Consider the following 22,410-nt stretch of genomic DNA (forward strand, 5'->3'; position numbering starts at 1 on the left):
ACACACACACACACACACACACACACACACACACACACACACACACACACACACACACACACACACACACACACACACACACACACACACACACCCCTTGTTACATACCTAGCCTTTCTTCTTCATTTTTTTTTTTTACTACCTCAGTCTTCCCAGTCAGAATTTACCAGAGCACATGAGAAAACAAAGAATGTCATGAAACATCAAAGACCTTTTCAAAGTAAACCAAAGTATTTGGGTGTATTCTACCAGAAACATGTTCATACATCCCCAGCTTCATATAATGTGCCCTGGCTATCCCTCCCCCCAACTTGTTTCCTTTTGTAAACTGGTGAGAAAGAAATATTTTTAAATGAAACTTCCTTCTGTTTGTAAACTATACGTTAATGCAGATTTAACAGAAGAAAAATATAAAAGCTTTTATTATTCTGTTCCTTTGACAGGAAAGATTCCTAATACTTAATGCAAAATGATACAAACTAATTCATTTCGTTAATGAAAATTTGGAGGGGAAAGTAGATTGTTTATTGATACCCTGTATATTGAACTCCGAAAATAAATATTCAAGATAATTGAAAATTAACTCTGTTAGCAAAGGACACAGTTTAGGAGGTTTGTTTGTTTGTTTTTTAAACTGCTCACTTGTTTTATTGTTAATGAGGAAAACTAATGGGATTATTTGTGTTCATTTTGTTTCAGAAAAGAACTACTTTTAATGAAGTACACCATCCATTGTGAAAGTGGAGAAGTAAAGATTATTCATCATGCCTGCTGTGGCTTCAGTTCCTAAAGAACTCTACCTCAGTTCTTCACTAAAAGACCTCAATAAGAAGACAGAAGTTAAACCAGAGAAAATAAGCACTAGGAAGTGTGTATACTTTGCTAATTTGAGTCATATACAGGTATCCCCCACTATTCAAAACTAGAGTGTTCCTATGAAGCCTTTTGTAAGCCAAAATGGCATAAAGTGAGGAAACAACTTTTTTCATGAAAGCAAAAATCGCCTCTGTATTTCTTTCGATTAGTAAAAAAGGTACTTAGGTGTTCTGTAAAAGCAAAGTGGTGTAAAGTGAACTTTTGAAAAGTGGGGGATAACTGTTAACTTTTAGTTCATTTCCATTTTATTAAATGAGTTAGAGAAGTTCCTAATTTTATCTTGGCAGAATACATATATATTCTGCTAATAAGCATATTATCTGTTTTCTGGACAGTATGTTACATCATAAGTTTAAGAGGTGAAGACTGCAAGGATTCTACAAAACTCATTCAGCCACAGTTAATGTCTTTTCCTAAAACAGTGTAAAAGTACTTCTTAATTAAAGATCATTTTTATCCTTGTGTATTTCACATATAAGATCTGGTTCTAGCATAGTCTTTGATTAAAAAAGAAGAGATACGTATTTTTTATGCAGTATTCAGCAAAGTATTTATACCAATTTGACATGAAGTTTTAACCTAATGATTTTTTAAAATTTATTTTACTTGTTTATGGCTGCATTGGGTCTTCATTGCTGCACACAGGCTTTCTCTAGTTGCAGTGAATGGGGGCTGCCCTTCGTTGTGGTGCACTTGTTGTGGAGCACAGGCTCTAGGCACGCGGGCTTCAGTAGTTGTGGCACGCGGGCTCAGTAGTTGTGGCGCACGGGCTCTAGAGTGCAGGCTCAGTAGTTGTGGCGCATGGGCTTAGTTGCTCCACGGCTTGTGACATGTTCCCGGACCAGGGATCAAACCCATGTCCCCTGCAATGGCAGGCAGATTCTTATATATCCTCTTTTTTTTTTTTTTAAGTCTTGTTTGTTTGTTTTATTATTTATTTATTTGGCTGTGCTGGGTCATAGTCGCGGTACGTGGGATCTTTGTTGTGGCATGCATGTGGAATCTAGTTCCCTAACCAGGGATCAAACCCAGGCCCTCTGCATTGGGAGTGTGGAGTCGCTGCACCACCAGGAAAGTCCCCTAATGATTTATTTTATGTATTTTTATTTTTCAGGGCATGTAGTCTATCTATGTTGGGGTAGACTACATGTTGAGGTAGAGGCTAGAGATGATACTTTCCTGATAACAGTTGCAGAATTTGTCCTGAGATAAAATATAATAGAGATGGAAAGGTCCAGCTATTTTGATATTTACTGGAAGTTATTTTGCTATAAAAATGGGATATCACTAAAATTGTTAACTTGTTGATAGTTTTATTTCTGTTAAGGAGGGACAGGAGACAATAGGGGAACTTTTCCTCTGAATTTATTTTGACCAACAAAGGAGAAGATTTAGAGATATATAACTATATTATTATAGAGCTGGGAGTAAGAGTTTCAGAAAGAAAGGTGGGTCTAGCCAGCCTTACACCCTACACTTGAGGTAAGCAGATTTTAGAAATCGGGGAAAACAGGTGTTCTGTGGCTGGAGATAAACGTGAGGCTCTAACAAATGATATGTATGATCCCAAATGAACCTGTGAAGAGGCATCTTAAACCTGTGTTTGCACAGGAACATCTTTATGAGTCATTTTCTAGAGGAAATAAACAAGATGGGAAGGAAATAAAACATTAAGGATGAAGACAGGAGAGTAGTAAGAACTTTAAAGAAGGTCAGGAAAGAAAATCCCAGAATGAACTAATATTCGTAAACATTACTAAGTATAAAATGGGCTTTTGAAAAGATCTTTGGGTGGGGAAGGGATAGGAAGAGTAAGAGAGGGATTGGCCTACTTCTTGAGCTTAGTTGGTAATGTTGATGGGGTGATAGAGAAAGTAGCGCTGTTTAACTCACATTGAATGATTTTCAAATAGAAAATAGTGAGAAGGGTAAAACCACCTTGAAGCTTTCTCAGAGAGCTTCATCTAATCTTAAAACAGATAAATCTGTTTTAGCAATGTCTGGTTTAGCTCTAGGACTACCCTGATCCCACAGGAAGTGGTATGTTGGCCTAAATGTACCACCACAACATGTAGCACTATTCTAGAGAATGCTAGAATCCTTTTAGGATATTTGGCTGTTTCACTGGACCCACAGTGACATTGCAGCCATCTCAGCTGGGCCTGCTGCTACATATGGGCCCATGAGATATACATGCATCATGATGAAAGAAATTTGGAAAAACCTAAGGACTGTTGTACCCACTCCTAAACTCTTAGAGAATCTCCTTACTAGCTTTGGTTTGATTTACCTCTATCCTGGAACTTTGATGCCATGCTTAACAGGGCATGCACACTGACTGAAATTGTCCTTGTGTAGGACCATCTTTGGTCTTAAAGACCAGTTTGGCCCTGTTCCTTTGTGTGGTGTTCTATCTAGTTCCTTGGCCTGACCAACTTCATCACTAATCCATGTCTCAATCGTAGAGCACAGTTTGAAAAATATAGAAAACAAGATGCACTGATTTGTAGAAATAAGTTATTGATAAAGCATATGGTGTATTAGCATTGGCACTACAGCTTAGTTGCCAAAACTTTAGTCCTAAGTAAATGAATTCCTCTTGCAGAAATGTCTGTTTTATTAATTTGCTTTCTGAAGACTGTTAAACCAGGAAAATGTCCTTAGAATGAATGCCGTAGTGGACTTCCCTAGTGGCGCAGTGGTTAAGAATCCGCCTGCCAATGCAGAGGACATGGGTTCGAGCCCTGGTCCAGAAAGATTCCACATGCCGTGGGGCAAGTAAGCCCATGCACCACAACTACTGAGCCTGCGCTCTAGAGCCTGCGAGCCACAACTACTGAGCCCACATGCCACAACTACTGAAGTCCACGCACCTAGAGCCCACGCTCCACAACAAGAGAAGTCACCACAATGAGAATCCAGCGCACTGCAACAAAGAGTAGCCCACGCTCTCTGCAACTAGAGAAAAGCCCACGCGCAGCAATGAAGACCCATTGCAGCCATAAATAAATAAATTTATTTAAAGAAAAAATAAATGAATGCCGTAGACCCCTCAAATTATTTTACTGAAGTGGAATTTTAAGATGACATGTTTTTAGACTTTAAATCTCTTCTCTTTTCAGGGCCAGTGAATCAGAGTGCAGTTCAGCCATTGTGTAGAAAACTCTAAAAGATTGAACTCATGTCCCCTTTCCTGTCCCTAGTTTCTTGAGTTTTTAGGTGAGGAGAATTTTATATCATGGTTAGAAAGGAGTAAGGAGAATTGAAAAGTATTTGTTTTAACATTAAAATAATAAATATTTTAGCTCCCCTACTTCAGTACAAGTAGTATGCAGCTATGTTCTTTATAGAGGATGACTATTATATGGGTGCCGGAGGACCATTTGCCTCAGGATTATCTATTGTAGCAAATCTTTTAAAACTGGATTTAGAATGCATTTTGTACAGTTTGGTGATATACAGACAACTATTAATGAAACATAAGTATTTAATTGTAGTATAAGGGAAATTTTCATGTTGCATCCAAACTTATATCTAACTTTGTATAATTCTGAAGTACTGCAACCTAAATTATGAAATGTATTTTATTGAGTCTCTGTGGACTTTATACATGACTTTTTTCCCCCAGATGTCAAGTGTTTTAATTACTTTTTCTCTAATTTTAAGTTATGTACAGAGTGCCCTGAAGATCTTCAAGACCGCAGAAGAAAGCAGATTAGATCGTGATGAGGAAAGGGCCTATGTGCTATATATGAAATATGTGACTGTTTATAATCTTATCAAAAAAAGGCCTGATTTCAAGCAACAGCAGGTACCTTTTACTTCTATGTTTTTATTTGCTAAGTTATTTTTACACAGTGGAGCTATTGATCTCTAAAATTTTTAACTAATACTGAAATTTAGATATTGTGTAGCATCAAGTTCAAACTTCTGCAGATAGAAAAAGCAAACTAAAGATTTTGTTTCATTATTTGCAATATATGTGTATATGTATGGTTACACTCACACTATATACACATACTTAATTTGCTGTGGATTGGTACAGGTTTATAGCAACATACAGACTCATGATTAATCTTCTGTTGTAATAAATCACTGCCAGGTCAAATAGAAGGATTCAGTTTACTCATGCATTCAATAAGAAAAATATGACTATAGTTGTACTTTTTCAAGGGTCAAGGTTTAGTCACTTGTTTTTATGTGACAGCTTTTTATATTTAATTGACACTATAGCCATATTAAAGATCTCAGTTTGCAACATTAATGTTGATTAATTTATTTAATTTAGATATTCATTTTTATCTATTTATTTATTATTTTTTGCTTTTAGTCTTTTGAGCCAGGTTCCTTTCTTCCAATTTGCTGAAGTGTGAGGAGGGAGGGAGTATGGGAGAGGTATAAATGGGTAGAGAGAACTGATGACTAGGACAAGTGTTGCTAGAGAAGAGATTGCATTTTTATTACACCAGAAACAGACAAAAGAAGAAAATAGAGAGTGGGTTAAAGAAATGGGAAGAATATTGTGTTGGTGTTTCCACCTTTACCTAGGAATGATCTTGCTACTAGAGAATAATAGCAAAATACTGCTTATAGATTTCTTTCCTGGTAGACAAGTCATTTTATTTTTTTGGCCACAGCATGTGGCATGTGGGATCTTAGTTCCCTGACCAGGGATCAAACCCATGCCCACTGAGTTGGAAGTGTGTATGGAGTCTTAACCACTGGACTGCCAGGGAAGTCCAAGACAAGCCATTCTTGAGTTAATATTGAGATTTTTATTTAGTTCACTTTTGGCAGAATTGTCTTGCCTCATTAAAATTTTTTTTTAATTTGTTTTATTTATTTATTTTTGGCTGCGTTGGGTCTTCGTTGCTGTGCATGGGCTTTCTCTAGTTGCGGTGAGCACGGGCCACTCTTCATTGCAGTGTGCAGGCTTCTCATTGTGGTGGCTTCTCGTTGCGGAGCATGCACTCTAGAGTGCAGGCTCAGGAGTTGTGGCGTGTGGGCTCAGTAGTTGTGGATCACGGGCTCTAGAGCGCAGGCTCAGTAGTTGTGGTGCACAGGTTTAGTTGCTCGGCGGCATGTGGGATCTTCCTGCCTCATTTAAATTGACTTATAGAAGTGAAAAAAAAAAGTTATCTTATTCTTCGAAATAACCTTTTTTTGTCCACAGTAGTGGGACTAATAAAATTTCTTTCGGTTGTTGGTTATGGGATAACTTTAATGTTTTATTTAATGGTGACAAATGATGGCTGGTGTTTCTTCTCACCAGCAAAATTATGCTGATAATCTTTATGGGGTTTTAGATCTAGCTTTGGAAAGGTAGCTCCTTGCATTTGGAGATTCATCTTCCTGTCTACAAATGGCTGGGTTGGTCCTGCCCTTGGAACATTCTTGGACATACTTATCTGCAGATAGAGACAGAGACTTGTCTTGCTCACTCTTTGATGGTTTTTACAGTATCTGTTAAAAAGATACTGCTTAGAGCCAGGATACGGTTCATGTGTTTAATACTTTCTGTCATCACTGATATTTTTCCTAAACCCACTGGAAGGTTTCAGAAAACAACAATGATGTAGTGGTCATTTTACTCAGAGAGTCTTTGAGTCATGTTGTTTCTGCCCAACATAAAATTGAATAAAAGCTACTCTGCTATATACATGATCTATGGGATATGAAGGACTACCCACAACTAAAAGTTTGGCTTAGGGCTTCCCTGGTGGCATAGTGGTTGAGAGTCTGCCTGCCGATGCAGGGGACACGGGTTCGTGCCCTGGTCCGGGAAGATCCCACATGCTGTGGAGAGGCTGGGCCTGTGAGCCATGGCTACTGAGCCTGCGCGTCTGGAGCCTGTGCTCCGCAACGGGAGAGGTACCACAAAATAAAGTAAAATAAAAGTTTGGCTTATTTATGAGATAATAAAGAGAAACCCAGTGCCGGAAGACCCTGGTGGCATGACAAAAACATCACAGACTGGGGTAGAGTAGACCTGGGTTGGGAATGTGCTCTCTTACTTTGGGCTCTTACTTCATCTTTCCTGAGCCCCCCAGTACGTTCATCTCTAAAGGGAACCTCCTTGGTGGGTTGCTATAAGAATCGAAGATAAGTCTTGTATTATCATTCCTGTCATACTATAAGTATTCTATAAATATTGAATGGGTGAATGAATGAATGGTGGCAATTATTCTGCTTATTACTATTGTAAATGTATATTTTATTTATTAAAACATAAATCTGAAAAAAAACATAAATCTGAACCCTGTCAGAAATTAAAAAAAAAAAGACTGCTTAAAAAGAAGTGTAAAAGTATTTACTGAAATAAATATTTTTGAAAGATTTGCGAATTTGGAGAACTTCGGAAGTTTTGGTGTTTCCTTTTTTGTCTGTTGTGGTAGGGCCAATTTTTTATGTACTTATTTAATTTTTGCTTTATTTTTCTAACTTACTGGTTACTTTTTTTTCTTTGGCAAGATTGGGAGTGGTTTTGTAGCTACCTTTTTTTTTTTTAACTTGAGAAGGTTGGGAGTAAATTTTAATCAGTAAGAAATTTTTCCATTTCCACAGAGTATCTATTGCATTTCCAAAGAGAGTATCTAGTTGAAAGTGGCAGGAGTTGTTCGGGTTAGGAAGCTCCCTGCAAAGGCTCAAGTAACCCAGCCTGTTACTTCATACGCTGTAGATGTTCAGTTCCTGATATTAGTAAAGGAACTGTTTCCATTTGCTCTGTCTAGGGTACCACATCTGCTTCTGTCTTAGAACTGTTTTTTGTTTTATTTTATTTAGCTTAACGTCTCCAGTGCATTTTAAGTATGTGAAGTGTTAAATTTAGTAACTATATATTTTCTGGGTTTTACCCTTTAAATCAGGAAGTGACAGGATGTAATGTGACCAGCCTTCTTCAGAAACTTACATTTTTCACTTGTTTTACACTAAGATTTAGATAAAACTTGCTAATTTAGCAAGCTCACTAGTAGAAAACACATTACATTATTGTTTACTCATTGAAAAAATTAGTTTATGAACAATTTTTTCAGGGTTATTTGAAAAGGGGGAGAAGGCAAATATATTGAAAATATTAGTATAGCAAAGTCTAGATACAGTTAGAATATTTTTAAATATCCATGGCAATCATGATAATTAATGCTAAATATTATTAGTAGTGAACCATTTTGTTTGGGAAATCATGAGAATTGCTTGAATTTGTGTGTTCAGGAGTAGGAAAGTTCTACTAAGTAAACCTAAGAAGCAAATGTTTTTAGTTGTATAAGAATTGGACTTTTTTTTTTTCTGCCAATTGTCAATACTATTGAAAATTGGAAAAAAATTATACTTACTCCAACTGTGTTCCTTTAAGAGCACAGAGAGAGGTAATTTTTTTTTTTTTTAATTTATTTATTTTTGCTGCGTTGCGTCTTCGTCTCTGTGCGAGGGCTTTCTCCAGTTGTGGCAAGTGGGGGCCACTCTTCATCGCGGTGCGCGGGCCTCTTACCGTTGTGGCCTCTCCTGTTGCGGAGCACAGGCTCCAGATGCGCAGGCTCAGTAGTTGTGGCTCACGGGCCCAGTTGCTCCGTGGCACGCGGGATCCCCCCAGACCAGGGCTCGAATCCGTGTCCCCTGCATTAGCAGGCAGACTCTCAACCACTGCGCCACCAGGGAAGCCCCGAGAGAGGTAATTATTGACAAGAAACCTCATTAATATTAGGGGAGTGTCTTCTGGGAGTTTGTATCAGACATGCCCAAACATGATTTTTTCAGCATTTCAGCAGTGTTAAGCTAGGCTTTTAAATGAGTTCATGTCAAAAAATTAATAAAACAAGTTATATAAAGCAACCATACTCCAATAAAAATTAATTTTAAAAAAAGTCATAGTGTTTTTCGGTTTTACTTTGTATTTTGTTTTTATCAGAGAAATATTACAGTAATGGCTAATTTTGTTTTCTCTTAAAAAAGTATTGCATCAGAAGTCAGGACATTGTGATAATGGAAGTGATTACAGTTTCCACTGTAATTTTTAGTTGATATAATATTGAACAAACTATATACTTGTATTAAAAATTACATAATGAATGGCCCTTTTATATATTTTATCTCTAATCTAGAAGAATAAAATCAAATAAAACATGATCTACTTTTAGGCTAGATAGACAGACATAGGATAACTGTTATCAACAGATCTATCTTATCAGCTCTTCGTAACTGCCTCTCAAACAGCCAGAGATGGATATTTCTGGCCTCCTGGCCTTTCTTTTTATAACTTCTGATTACAGTATCATTTGTGATAAACTGTGTTAGTAGGCTCTATTTGCAAAGTCATAGTGATAAGTTGCGGCAAGTTAGATCCACTAGTCAGTTAGCTGAGTCTCACTGCACTACTGTCATGTTAAACCAGGCTTGATTTGGAATTATCTCTGATTGCAGGATCTAATGAGTGACCCCTTAGAGAAGTGATTTATTTTTTTCAATTCATTATGCTTGTTAATAAATTATGTGCTAAATCTTTTGTGTATGTATGTGCGTGTTTTAACGTAGATCATACTATTGATTTATTTTCTACCATTTGATTTTTAGTTACTCAGGGTTTCCTCAAGTGTAAAACTTGTTTTATGTCTAAAGTGATTTGACTCCAGTTGGGAGGTAGGTAGGTATTATAAAATACAGGTGGAAGGAAACATCTCAGTTTAAAACAAGTAAAACAAAACAAATTCTATGCTGTGGATCAATACAGAATTTGCTTTACTGCTTCTGAGACTAAAAGAAAAAACTAAGTAACATATTTACAGTAGGAAAATATATTTTGCTTCTAACATATATGGTTTGCTTTTTGGCACTTATTAAAAAACAATAAGAATAGTATTTACACTTCGTAAAGGTGCCTTACAAATAAGAAAATTATTACCTACCGGCTTTTTTTTTTTTAACGTACTAATAGTATGAAAAAATATTTTTGAAACAATTGGAGAATAAGTTGTACACTTTTGTAGGTTTAAAGTTTTAAGAAATATTTCATTCAGTCATAATATTTTTATCTAAACTTTTGTTTATATGAACACCATAATTTTGTGTTTTTAGCATTAGTGCTATGTACAGTGGCTAGTACTAACAGTGTAAGATGGTTTTCCTATAATTTTAGGACTACTTTCATTCAATACTTGGACCTGCAAACATCAAAAAAGCTATTGAAGAAGCTGAGAGACTCTCTGAAAGCCTTAAACTCAGGTACAGACACTATTATGAAATCTTTAAAAGAATGTAAATTTAGAAGATTAAAATTATGTTTAGAATTTGTCCATTTATATATGACCATGCATATAAATCCCAATTCCTAAGAAGAAGTCTTATATTCATGTGTTACCATTAATGTTCTTTACTGAAAATTTTTAAATGTTTAGACTAATACATTGTTAAGATAAGCATTGGTCTATTAGATTATAGCTCAGGTCCAGTTTTTTCTAAGTTTCTGACAGGATTCTTCAGAAAAACATAATATTCTCATATGCTTCATGTCATAATGTGCTACTGGACACTGGACTTGTGGGAATGAAGTATTTAATGTTAGTTTTGACTTGCCTGGTTGCAGAAGTAACATATTTTTAAAAAAAATCTAACTCTAGTATTTGTCATGACTGACTTACCAGGCTTATAAAATAATTAGAAATTAAAAACAGTATGTTTCAATTTTTAGTCATTAGTCACTCTTTAAATAACAAAATTAAAAGGAAACTATTTTTACTCCACTAGTTTTTTTAAACTTGGATCAGTTAACTGCTATAGTTACACAGGTTTTCCCCTGCTATCTGAAAGTAAAGTGTTCCTATGAAACTTTACCTAAGCCAAAATGGCGTAAGGCAAAGAAGCAACTACCTCAGGACACGTCTTGCTACAAGGTGCACAAAATAAATCAAGATAAAGCACAGATGCTCACAGACACAGTTCAAAGCTATGGCAGCTTGATGCTGAGATGCTTGTGTAATTCCTGGGGAAGGAGCTTGGCGGTGCCACTCTCTGATCAGGGTGTGGCTACTTCTCTAACAGCTGGCTGCAAAACAACTGCTAAACGCTATTTTCATTTTTCACCTTTTTTCCATAAGTGAATATCCTCTTCAGATTTCTTTCGGTTAGTAAAAACAAGTACTAATGTAGGTCTTTTGTAAAAGCGAAGTGGCATAAAGAAAACGTCTGAAAAGCAGAGATACCTGTATGTATCATAGCCTTTACTTTGAAATTATCTTTTTCAACTAGTGTGTTCCTTGGTCCTTTCCACAGTTACTAATCTTGGGGCTGGAATATGTTAAGGTGGATGAAGTCATTTAGAATTACTATTCTCTTTTTCCTTTAGCCAGTTAATCAACTAAGTAGAATAGAATTTCTCCTAATCTTTGGGTTACCCATTATTAACTGTTCTCTCTTAGATTGCCTAATTTTTCCCTAATCATTCTACTGCTAGCAATAATCATGTTCTTTACTCCTCTATCTTTGGGGCTTTAGGTTCTTTCACTTATTTATTGTCTGTACTTTTTTGTATTTTGAGCTATTTTATAAGTAAATCGGGCTTTATAGTTAATTTTAGGATTTTAGGATTGTTGAAATTAGTGGGAGAGAAAGAGCAAAAAAGAATATTGAACAACTTCAACTTGAGACCATAGAGTTTCTTTTCAAGATTTTTGAGCAATTTGAAATAAATCTACAGAGGACAAATTTGTGAGTTGTGATTTATAATGGAACACTGGCAGAGTTGAATTTCAACTGGAGGGAGAAAGAATGCAGCCATAAAATACCTCGTGGCAGGATATTAACTTTATACAACTGGAAATCCTTTACTTTCCACCATCATGCCAATAAAAGACATGCTGACTTCTTTTTTCAACTAGATATGAAGAAGCTGAAGTTCGGAAAAAACTTGAAGAAAAGGACAGACAGGAGAAAGAGCAACTGCAGAAACAGAAAAGGCAGGAAACAGGAAGAGAGGATGGTGGCACATCAGCTAAAAGTTCTTTGGAAAATGTATTGGATGCCAAAGACAAAGCCCACAAGGTATTTCAGATTTATTCTGCTAGGTAAAAAGACTGGTTCTTTTTGTCAGATGATTTGCTTAAGAAGAGTTGAGATGCCACTATATCATTCTTTTGGGCAAAAAGGATAAAATTTAATGTGTTTTTATTAGAAATTGAATTAATTATTCTAGCTTTAGTTGATTCCAGGTTTTTCTTGAAACTTCTAAAGAAATATGTTGTGTGTATTTGTTAGTTTTTAGCAGTCACTATAGACTGGAGCAGTGGAAAGAGCATTTGGGCTGTGATTCAGTATATCTGAGTTCTGGTCCCATATCAAGTCTTGCTTAACTGTTTTGGGACTCAGTTTGGCCAATTAAGATCTTGAAATAGATGATCTTTAAGGTCTCTCCTTTCTAATAAATGTAATTTACATTAGGGAAAGATTCGGTACACTATTTATTTGGTGTGAAACTTTTTTTCTATTTCTGGCGTCTCATTCTCTCCCCTTTGCTTTTTACTCCTTTCTCTGCCTGTTTCCCCTTCCTCTTTCTCTCCCTCTTGTTCCATGTGTTCAGCGACTACTTGTAGTCTTTTCAGCTACATAATTTGTTTGCCAGAAACTGTTAATGACTCAACCTGTACCTGCTAGCTGTCACTGTATCTCCCTCCCTTCACCTCCTCAGAAACTATTCTTTCTAAAATATAATTTCTTGTGCACTGTTGAAATTCATGGAAAGTTTTCCAATTTAATTTTTCTTAAGCATTTTGTAGCTTTCAACTATCACTTGTATGTGGGTTATCACTGATTTCATTAAGTAGTAGTTGAATTGCTTGTGACATTGGGCTAGGCACTATGTAGAAGGAAGTGAAGAAATCGGTCTTTTGATTTTAGGAGCTCATAATGTAAGATTAATAGTACTGCCTTAGAGACATGTTCATTTATAGGTCAAATGGCTGATATAAAAAAATACCAAGATTCCAAAGAACTGTATGAAAGGGACTTTGCAAATTCTTCATTTTGTTGCTTTTCCAACAGCAGGGCCAACTACCTTTCATTACCTTTTTTTTTGTTTCGCGTTTTTTTGTTTTGTTTTGTTTTTGCGGTACACGGGCCTCTCACTGTTGTGGCCTCTCCCGTTGCAGAGCACAGGCTCCGGACGCGCAGGCTCAGCGGCCATGGCTCACGGGCCTAGCTGCTCCGCGGCATGTGGGATCTTCCTAGACTGGGGCACGAACCCGTGCCCCCTGCATCGGCAGGCGAACTCCCAACCACTGCGCCACCAGGGAAGCCCTTGTTTAGCTTTTTTATGTTGAAAAGAGAATACAGTTAAATCCTGTCACCCAGCTTCAGTAATCAACTAACATTTGCCATGTTTTTTTATCTGCACCTCTCACGTCTTCAGTCAAATTCCAGACAACATATCATTTTACCCCTAAATATTTCAGTATGCATCTCAAAGAAAGGAGCATTTTTTTAAGCTTTTTTTTTTTTAAATTTTATTTTTGGCTGCATTGGGTCTTTGTTGCTGTGTGTGGGCTTTCTCTAGTTGCAGCTCTAGTTGCTACTCTTCGTTGTGGTGTGCGTGCTTCTCATTGCAGTGGCTTCTCTTGTTGCGGAGCACGGGCTCTAGGTGCACGGGCTTCAGTAGTTGCGGCTTGCGGGCTCTAGAGCGCAGGCTTAGTAGGTATGGCACGCGGGCTTAGTTGCTCCGCAGCATGTGGGATCTTCCCGGACAAGGGCTCGAACCTGTGTCCCCTGCATTGGCAGGCAGATTCTTAACCACTGTGCCACCAGGGAAGTCCAAAAGGAACATTTTATTAATAACCGCAGTGCTATTTTCCCACCTCACAAAATTAACAATAATTCCCTGATATAATCTAAAGCCCAGTCTATTCAGATATTTTACCCACTTGCTCATAATGATTTTTCAGAGTCAGTATGTTTGAATCAGGATCCAAACAGGGTCCACTCATTGTCTTTTGGTTGCAATTTCTCTTAAGTCTCTCTAGCATTCTCTGATTGAGTTTCCTTCTCATTTTTCATTTCCTGCATTTGGCTTTTTATTACTGGATCAGTTCTATAAAATCAGCCACATTGTAGGTTTGTCTGATTACTTCCTCCTTATGTCACTTAACTTGTTCTTCTGTCTCCTATATTTCCTGTAGGCTGGAAGTTCAATCTAAAAACTTAATTAGATTGAGGTTCAGTTTTTGTTTTTTGGCCAGAATGCTTCATAGGTGATACTGTGTACTGCATACTGTATCATATTAGGAGGCACATAATATACACTTCTTTTCTTTTTTACTTTTAGTGATGTAGAAATTGATCAGTAGGTTCTAGTGGGGTCCTTAGTTTTCCCATCTATGAAATGAGTTAGTACCTTAGAGAATTATCGCATGTTATCTTGGTTAGGAAATGCAAATTTATAAAACTTTGTATCACTTCATTTTCCTTTAATTCTGTAATGGAGGACACTGAAGGGATTGACCAGAATTTTTATTTCATTATAAGAAGTGCTCTCTTGTTAAGTTAAATACTAAATTTCTTTAATAATCTGTGCTTTGAAATCATATTTGGTCTTTCACTGGAGAAAATGACATATGATTGTGATATGCTACTAGTTAATTTTAGTTATCAGAGTAATCTGTTAATGCCATTACTGTTCATCTGTATTTTTATAAAATGCCAGTACTCTGCACATTTCTTTTCCTAGAAGGCTTTCAGTTTCAAAGAAGTATTAAAGTTGAACTTTTTCTTTCTATAAAAATGTGTGTTTCTATTAAAGTTGAAACTTTTTTTTCTTATGAAATAGATAAATGGTGAAAAGAGTGAAAAAAATGAGACTACAGAGAAAGGTAAGTGTGCACAGAAAGAGGGAGTTCTTTTAGGCTATTTTTGAGATCTCTTAATCAGAATAAGCTTCACATTTTACACAGTGAGATTCTTAGCATTGTGTTTAGTTTATGAGCTTTATCATTTTTCCTAACCTGTACAATAATATGAAAATATATTATATTCTGTATTTACATGTCATGGGGAATATTTATGGTAATGTGCATTTGAAAACATGAAAACCACAGTTGGTACTTGTCATTGCTTTTTTTCAAGATATAGTTTAGCATAGTGGTTAAGAGCATGGACGCTCAGAAGTCAGACTTCCTAGGTTTGAATACAGGCTCCTCTGAGTTTGCATGTCATCTTGAGCTTATTACTTCACCTTTCTACTTTAGTTTCGCCATCTGTAAGGTGGGAATAATAATCGCATCTATTTCATAGTGTTATTGTGAGAATTGACTGAGTTAATGTATGTGACACTCTTACAACACAGTAAACTGCATATAAGTAGCTGTTAGTACTTATGACTTTAAGTGGAAAACTTAAAATATTTAAAGGCTTTTTCACTCCCCTCAAAAAAAATCTAAACCAGTAATTTGGATGTTATCCGTAGGTGGTGTTCATGCTCCAGTAACAAGTACGTGACCTAAACAACAAGACTTATTAGGCAATTGTCTAAGTTTTCCTCTCTCAGAAAAGGTTTAATTTAAACATTAATTGTATGTAACACTAAAATTATCTATTTAAAATGTTTCCATACAACAATTTAAAAAATAAAACTGTGAGTGTAGTAAGGTACCTTCCTAAAAGCTGTTATCAATTCATTCTTAGTTGTTTTTTTTTAATATATACATTTATTTATTTTATTTATTTATTTTTGGCTGCTTTGGTTCTTCGTTGCTGTGTGCGGCTTTCTCTAGTTGCAGTGAGCAGGGGCTGCTCTTTGTTGCAGCGTGCGGGCTTCCCATTGTGGTGGCTTCTGTTGTTGCGGAGCAGGGTCTTTAGGCACACGGGCTTCAGTAGATGTGGCACGTGGGCTCAGTAGTTGTGGCTTGCAGGCTCTAGAGCGCAGGCTCAGTAGTTATGGCGCACGGGCTTAGTTGCTTCGCGGTATGTGGGATCTTCCCGGGCCAGGGTTCGAACCCGTGTCCCCTGCATTGACAGGCGGATTCTTAACCACTGTGCCACCAGGGAAGCCCTAAGATTAGTTTTTATCCACATGTTCCTTTGTATCTCACCCTGCTTAGGTGTTGCATGTCTTGGTGGTTTGTTCTCCGCTTTAGATTGTTTTGTTATCAGAATGATCTTGATGGTTAGAAAGGGAAGTAAGATGGTTATTAGCAACTGGGTATTTTAGCTTAGGAGATGGTGTGACTGTGTTCTTCGTACAGCTTACTGCTGAAATAGTTCTTTCCATATTTAAGCTTCCTTTTAGTGCTTTTTAATCTTTCACTTCAGGTGGTAGAACCTGGAAGAGGAAAATAGCAACATAGGGAATATTTATTTTGGCTAAATATTAAAGGGCTAGATATTAAACATTTTAGGCTTGGGGGGCCCTGTTGTCCTTTCATGGAAGCAGCCATAGACCATATGTAAACAAATGAGTGTAGCTGTGTTCCAGTGAAAATAACTGGCCATAGTTTACCAACCCCAGATGTGGAACACAGATAACAAACTTTTGGCTTATTATTCTAGGAAACCTATAAGTTTTTCAGATAGCCCCCATAAGACCCCATGGAGACTTTAAAAAAAGAATTTAGAGCCTTTCAAGAACTTTTGAACCACAGGTATTTCTTCTGGTTGACATTTCTCAAATAGCTTGATTTTTAAAAATAGAATATTTTCATGAGACACCCATACTAATTTATTTTATACAGCAGCAGAGCCCACACCAGATGTAGTTGTAACATCACCAGCAAGTTTTGGTATTTAAGTCTTTATAAACAAAGCATTGAACTAGTTTTTTGATAAATGTCAAAAACATAAATTGTATTTAAAATTAGTTTAAAAGATAATAAATAATATGACAGAATAACAAGTATATGACACTTCTAGGAAAAGCTATGCTTGTCCTGTATTTAGTGATATAATAGCACACGGAACTAGGTGTTTCTTGTCACTTATATTGTCTCTCTCGATTCCAAGGAGCAATCACAGCAAAGGAGCTTTACACAATGAGGATGGATAAAAACATCAGCTTGATTATAATGGATGCTCGAAGAATGCAGGATTATCTGGATTCCCATATTTCAAATTCTCTCAGTGTTCCTGAAGAAGCCATCAGTCCAGGGTGGGTCGCTGTATATTTAGATAAAATGGTAAACTGTGGACAGTAGTAAATATTACTACTTAGCATCCAAGCTAAATGTGATAAAAGTAGTCTTTTCTTTTCCTGTGGACCTTTTCATTCTTTACTCCTTAGTGGCACACCTTACCCTTTCTGAAGGGTACTGTAAAGGACATTCCAGTTTGGCTGTTTTTTCTTATCTGTGGCATTTGGAGTCTTACTAGAAGAGAAATGAAACTCCCTTGTGTGTCCTCTTTCCCCAGGTGTTTGTTGACTAATTTCTCCTGCTATTTTTTATTTGAATTGCTTCCTATTTTGAAATTCCCCATACTATTATCTGTGGTAAAAGATTACACAAATACTTTTTCGAAGAAGAAGCAGGATAGCTAAGTGATTAAGAAAAAATACAGGCTCTAAAATCAGACTATATTTAGACTATATAACTCCGTCTCTCATTAGCTACATTACTTCTAGCTAGTGGCCTAACCTCTCTAAGCCCATGTTTCCATCTGTGAAATGGGAATAATGATAGTACCTATCTCAGAAGTTTTGAGAAGTTTAAATGACAAATTTTATTTATGCACACAGATAACACAGTGCCTGGCATTAGTAAGACTTACTAAAAAAATACCTTTTTCTTTCTTTTTTGATAAGAAGGCCTTTAACCTATTAAATAATTTAAAGTTACTTGCATGAATATATGGTATATTAAAAACTATCATAATAGCGATAGGGCTAAAACTCCAGTCCAGGGCTATTTTCAACTATTATGAGTGTTATAAAAATTATATAACCTCTCTAGGTCTTAGTTTATGGGACTGGATTAGTTAAAATCTATGGCCTATTCCAGTACTAACTTACGCAACCTTAAAAAGATACATTTTTAAAGTTAAGTAATAAAATTTGCATAGTTTTTAGCATATTGCCGAGGTTTATGAATGTTCGACCTGAAGAATAAAGTGCTTTGTAAGTATGCTATTTAAAAATGAGATTAGAAAGGAAAACAAAAAATTAAAAAAAGAAAGACAAGAAATTTTTTTTAAATAAAATAAAAATTTTAAAAGGAAAAAAAATGCGATGAGGGTGCATAGTCTAATCAAGTAGGTATGAATATATTTCTGGGATTTGAAAAGAGAAAGTTATGATTAATTTTTGATGATCTAATCTTTACTGACAGAAAGCTGGTGACTTTTATTAACTGTTTCCCAAAATGTGAGAATTTGACTAATGTGAAACTCAAGATGAGTTTAGGTTGAAGATTGAAGATGAATTGCCAAGAAATATGAAAAGATGAAATACCAAGAAAATTATTACCTTTTAATTTCTGTTTCAGTCCTTCTGAATTAGTTAAAAGAAATTTCAATTTGGTGCTAGCATTCCTTTTTAGTAGTTGATAATATCCCTTTCTTACCAGAGAGCAGGCCTCAGAGCTCACTGTAGGCAACAGTATCTTCAGCTAGCTGATGGTGAATACTATATTACTAGTTTTTCATTGTCTGTTTTAAAATTTTAATACAGCATAATATACACACAAAATCACTCGTATCCTCAGTATTTAGCCCAGTCAGTTTTCAAAAACTGAATGCATCCATTTACCTAGCATCTGGACCAAGAAACAGAACATTACCATCATTGCAGAAGCCTCTCTTATGCCACCTGTCAGTGGCTACACTTATCCCCACCCACCCAAGGGAACCACCAACAGAATAGATTTGTTTTTGTAGTTTATATAAACGGAACCATACAGTCTAAAGTCTTTTATGTCTGGCTTCTTGTACACAACCTTATGTTATGAGAGTCATGTATATTATTGTGTGTAGTTGTAATTTATTGATTCTCATTGCTATATGGTGATCTATTATGTGAACATAGCATAATTTACTGATCTGTTTTATTTACTTTTAGGATTATCCTTTATTTATTGGATATGATGCTATTTTCCATGTATATAGGAATATAAATTTTCCTGTTAAAACAAATTTAAGTAAAGGATCACTTTCAGTTAAATAATTAAATTAAAACGTTACACAGTAGACAAGGTAGAGCAGAGTTGCAGCAGCTTGTGAAGGGGTTACATGAAAGACTGAAGTTTGGGGAGTACTGACTGATATTATTGTTTCCCAAACTAGTATTCTGCAGAATACTAATGTTGAGTTTTTAGACAGAGTGATTTAGGCAAGTATATCCGTAGTGTCAGAAATTGTCCTTAAGAATATCATGTTTCAATTTTTCTCATTCTTTGTTGACCAAGCATCCTTCTAATCTCTACATATCAAGTGAGACTTATTACGAAACAGTATTTTTTTTATTTTTTACGGTACGCGGGCCTCTCACTGTTGTGGCCTCTCCCGTTGCGGAGCACAGGCTCCGGACGCACAGGCTCAGCGGCCATGGCTCACGGGCCCAGCCGCTCCACGGCATGTGGGATCTTCCCGGACTGGGGCACGAACTCGTGTCCCCTGCATCGGCAGGCGGACTCTGAACCACTGTGCCACCAGGGAAGCCCCGGCAATAAATCTTAAAATGTGTATCTGCTGTTGATAAGTGCTATGGAGATGGTTATGTCAAGTGTGTATGTTGGGGTGAGCATTGAAATTTTTAATCCATGAAGCCTTCATGGAGAAGTTATTCCTGGGCTAATCTTGAGATAAGGGAAATGAGTGATGCAGTTATCTGAGGGAAGAGGGTTCCTGACAGAGGGGACAGTAGGAGCAGAGGTAATTAGGCAGGTGCATACCTGCATAAACCAGGAATTACAAGGGAGCCAAGGGTGGAGTGGAGAAAGGGGGAGTAAGTTAGTAACTAGTGATGAGGAAGTTGAAGTAATAGGACTGGAGAGAGGGGCCATGCATCGGGCCATGGGAAGGCCTTTAGGTAAGAACTTAAGCTTTTGTGTGAGTGAAGGAGAACGTGAACAGCATGCTTTAGTGTAGAGTTGGTATTGTTCACAGGTGATGATGTAGAAGGCAGCACAGCACAACAGCTGAGAGCATAGACGTGAGCCAGGTTGCCTGAATTTGAATTCTGGCTCCACTTGGCAACTGTAACCTTGGGTAGGTTACTTAACCTCTTTGGGCCTGTTTCCTCATCTGTAAAATGAGGATAATAATGCCTGTTTTATAGGAGTGTAGTGAGGATCTAGTGAGAGTCAATGAGAATAAAACATTTAGAATAGCACCTGGCACATAGTAAATGCTGTATGTGTTTGTTAATAAGCATTTTGTTATTTGGTTAACGATTAATTATCTCTATAGGTATAAGAGAACTGAAATATAAACAGTGTTACCCACGTGCTCCCACCACCACCATTTATTTATATTTGGCTGAGACATACTCAGATGACTTCCTGTGTTTTCATTTTTGGCCCTTTTTTTTTTTTACATAAAGGGTCAACTGAGTCTATTTATTTCAGTCTTTAATAATTACTAAAATATATTCCAATATTATGCAGTGGTAAAGGTGTTAAACACTTTAGGCTATATACTATCTTAACATACAGTCTGACCTTAGAAAGGAAGCTGTCTTAATGTTTGCTATGGTATGGGGAAATTTCCTGGCAGTCCAGTGGTTAGGACTTCAAGCTGTCACTGATGAGGGCCCTGGTTCGATCCCTGTTCGGGGAACTAAAATCCCATAAGCCCCGCAGCATGGCCAAAAACAAAAACAAAAACAACAAACAAAAAAAACGTTTGCTATGGTATGATAAAGACTGAAGAACAAAACTCAGTGTCTTATATTAGTATGTTAGGACCTCTCATCTACTTTTGCCCCAATACAAATGTTAATACATTTCAGAGTCACTGCTAGTTGGATTGAAGCAAACCTCCCAGATGATTCTAAAGACACGTGGAAGAAGAGAGGGAATGTGGATTATGTGGTACTTCTTGACTGGTTTAGTACTGCAAAAGATTTACAACTTGGAACAACTCTGCGGAGTCTGAAAGATGCACTTTTCAAGGTTAGCAAGTTTCCTTGTTAGTTTACTGTAATTGCAAGCCTTCTCTGGTTGTTAGAAAGGTATGTCGACTAGTTGATTATCTTAAGGACATGAAGATCCGACATGCTTTGGTTGTAGACTTTTAAAAAATTCAGATTTAAAAGACCAGTTTTGACTCACCCAATAACAATAAACTGATCTTTATAAAGTAGGATATTCGAATTTTCCGAAACATAAATTGTCTGGAAAAAAGTGTTATTTTTTGTTATGAAACATAAAGGCAAAGAAAAAGCCACTAAGGAAAAAGAGATTGATAGATTTGACTTAATAAAATAAAAACTTAGGTGTGCAAAAAAATACCAGATTTGAAGGCAGAAGACAAAAAAAAATATTTGCAACAAATATGGCAGTGATTTAGAACACCTGAAATCTGAAGAGCTTTTGCAAATAAATAAGAAAATTACTTAAGATAAAATGTTGAAATAAGCAGTGGACACAGACGTGAACAGAAGAAGATATGCAAGTGACAAAAACATAAAAATGTCAACTTGACTAGTAATCAGAGAAATGCAGATTGAAACAGTAAATGCCACTTTCATGATCAAATTAACAAAGATAAAAAATAATACTCGGTTTAATTCGTTAAATTATTAAACAATAATAGCACTGAATGCTGGCGAGCATGGGTAAGTATAAAACTCAGTCTTCTGGTAGGAGGGTCAATTGATGGAACATTGCCCTCCAGGAGAGTAATCTTAAAAGCCTTGAAACAAATCATGCTTCAAAGTAAGGAATCTAGAAATATACCCAGATACAGGTCAACATGTGAGATTGCCAATATTCAACTACAGTTAAGTCCCCTACATACGAACGAGTTCCGTTCCAAGAGCGTGTTCGTAAGTCCAATTTGTTTGTAAGTCCAACAAAGTTGGCCTAGGTACCCAACTAATACAATTGGCTATATAGTACTGTACTGTATTAGGTTTATAATACTTTTCACACAAGTATTACATAAAAAACAAACACAAAAAAATAAAACATTTTTAATCTTACAGTACAGTACCTTGAAAAGTACAGTAGTATAACACAACAGCTGGCATACAGGGGCTGGCATCGAGTGAACAGGCAAGAAGAGTTACTGACTGGAGCAGGGAGAGGAGGTGGGAGATGGGAGAGCAGAAGAATCGTCAGCAATAGGAGACGGAGGGCAAGATGCAAGTTCACTCATTCCTGACTTTGATGGAATGCACATTTATATCTTTGAAAGTTCGCAACTTGAAGGTTCGTGTGTAGGGGATTTGACCTAAAAAAGTGGCAGCTTCATAAAGTTACCTGAAAGTTTAGTGTATGATAAAGATGACATAACAGATCAGTGAGGAAAAGATGGATTGAAATAACTGGTTTGAGGACAGCTGGCTAATCAGCAAGTAAAAGAAAGGGGATCCCTACCTTATTTCTTAGACCACACTAGATTCCAAATGGG

At 36.5% G+C, this 22,410-nt stretch overlaps 1 protein-coding gene across 3 annotated transcripts in view; it reads left to right on the top strand.

Moving 5' to 3' along the window:
- The window catches only part of USP8 (ubiquitin specific peptidase 8), a 59,660-nt gene that overhangs the window by 11,738 nt on the left and 25,512 nt on the right, over positions 1 to 22,410 (top strand). For all 3 annotated transcript variants that reach the window (XM_060005230.1, XM_060005228.1, XM_060005231.1), the window contains 7 exons: positions 700 to 868; positions 4,543 to 4,687; positions 10,007 to 10,092; positions 11,745 to 11,907; positions 14,681 to 14,723; positions 16,849 to 16,993; positions 20,786 to 20,948. In XM_060005230.1, the coding sequence (XP_059861213.1) occupies positions 765 to 868; positions 4,543 to 4,687; positions 10,007 to 10,092; positions 11,745 to 11,907; positions 14,681 to 14,723; positions 16,849 to 16,993; positions 20,786 to 20,948 (849 nt within the window). In that variant the 5' untranslated portion in view covers positions 700 to 764. The remainder of the gene's footprint in view (positions 1 to 699; positions 869 to 4,542; positions 4,688 to 10,006; positions 10,093 to 11,744; positions 11,908 to 14,680; positions 14,724 to 16,848; positions 16,994 to 20,785; positions 20,949 to 22,410) is intronic.

The sequence above is a fragment of the Delphinus delphis genome, chromosome 2 (assembly GCF_949987515.2).
Source record: "Delphinus delphis chromosome 2, mDelDel1.2, whole genome shotgun sequence".
Classification (NCBI taxonomy): Eukaryota; Metazoa; Chordata; class Mammalia; order Artiodactyla; family Delphinidae; genus Delphinus; species Delphinus delphis.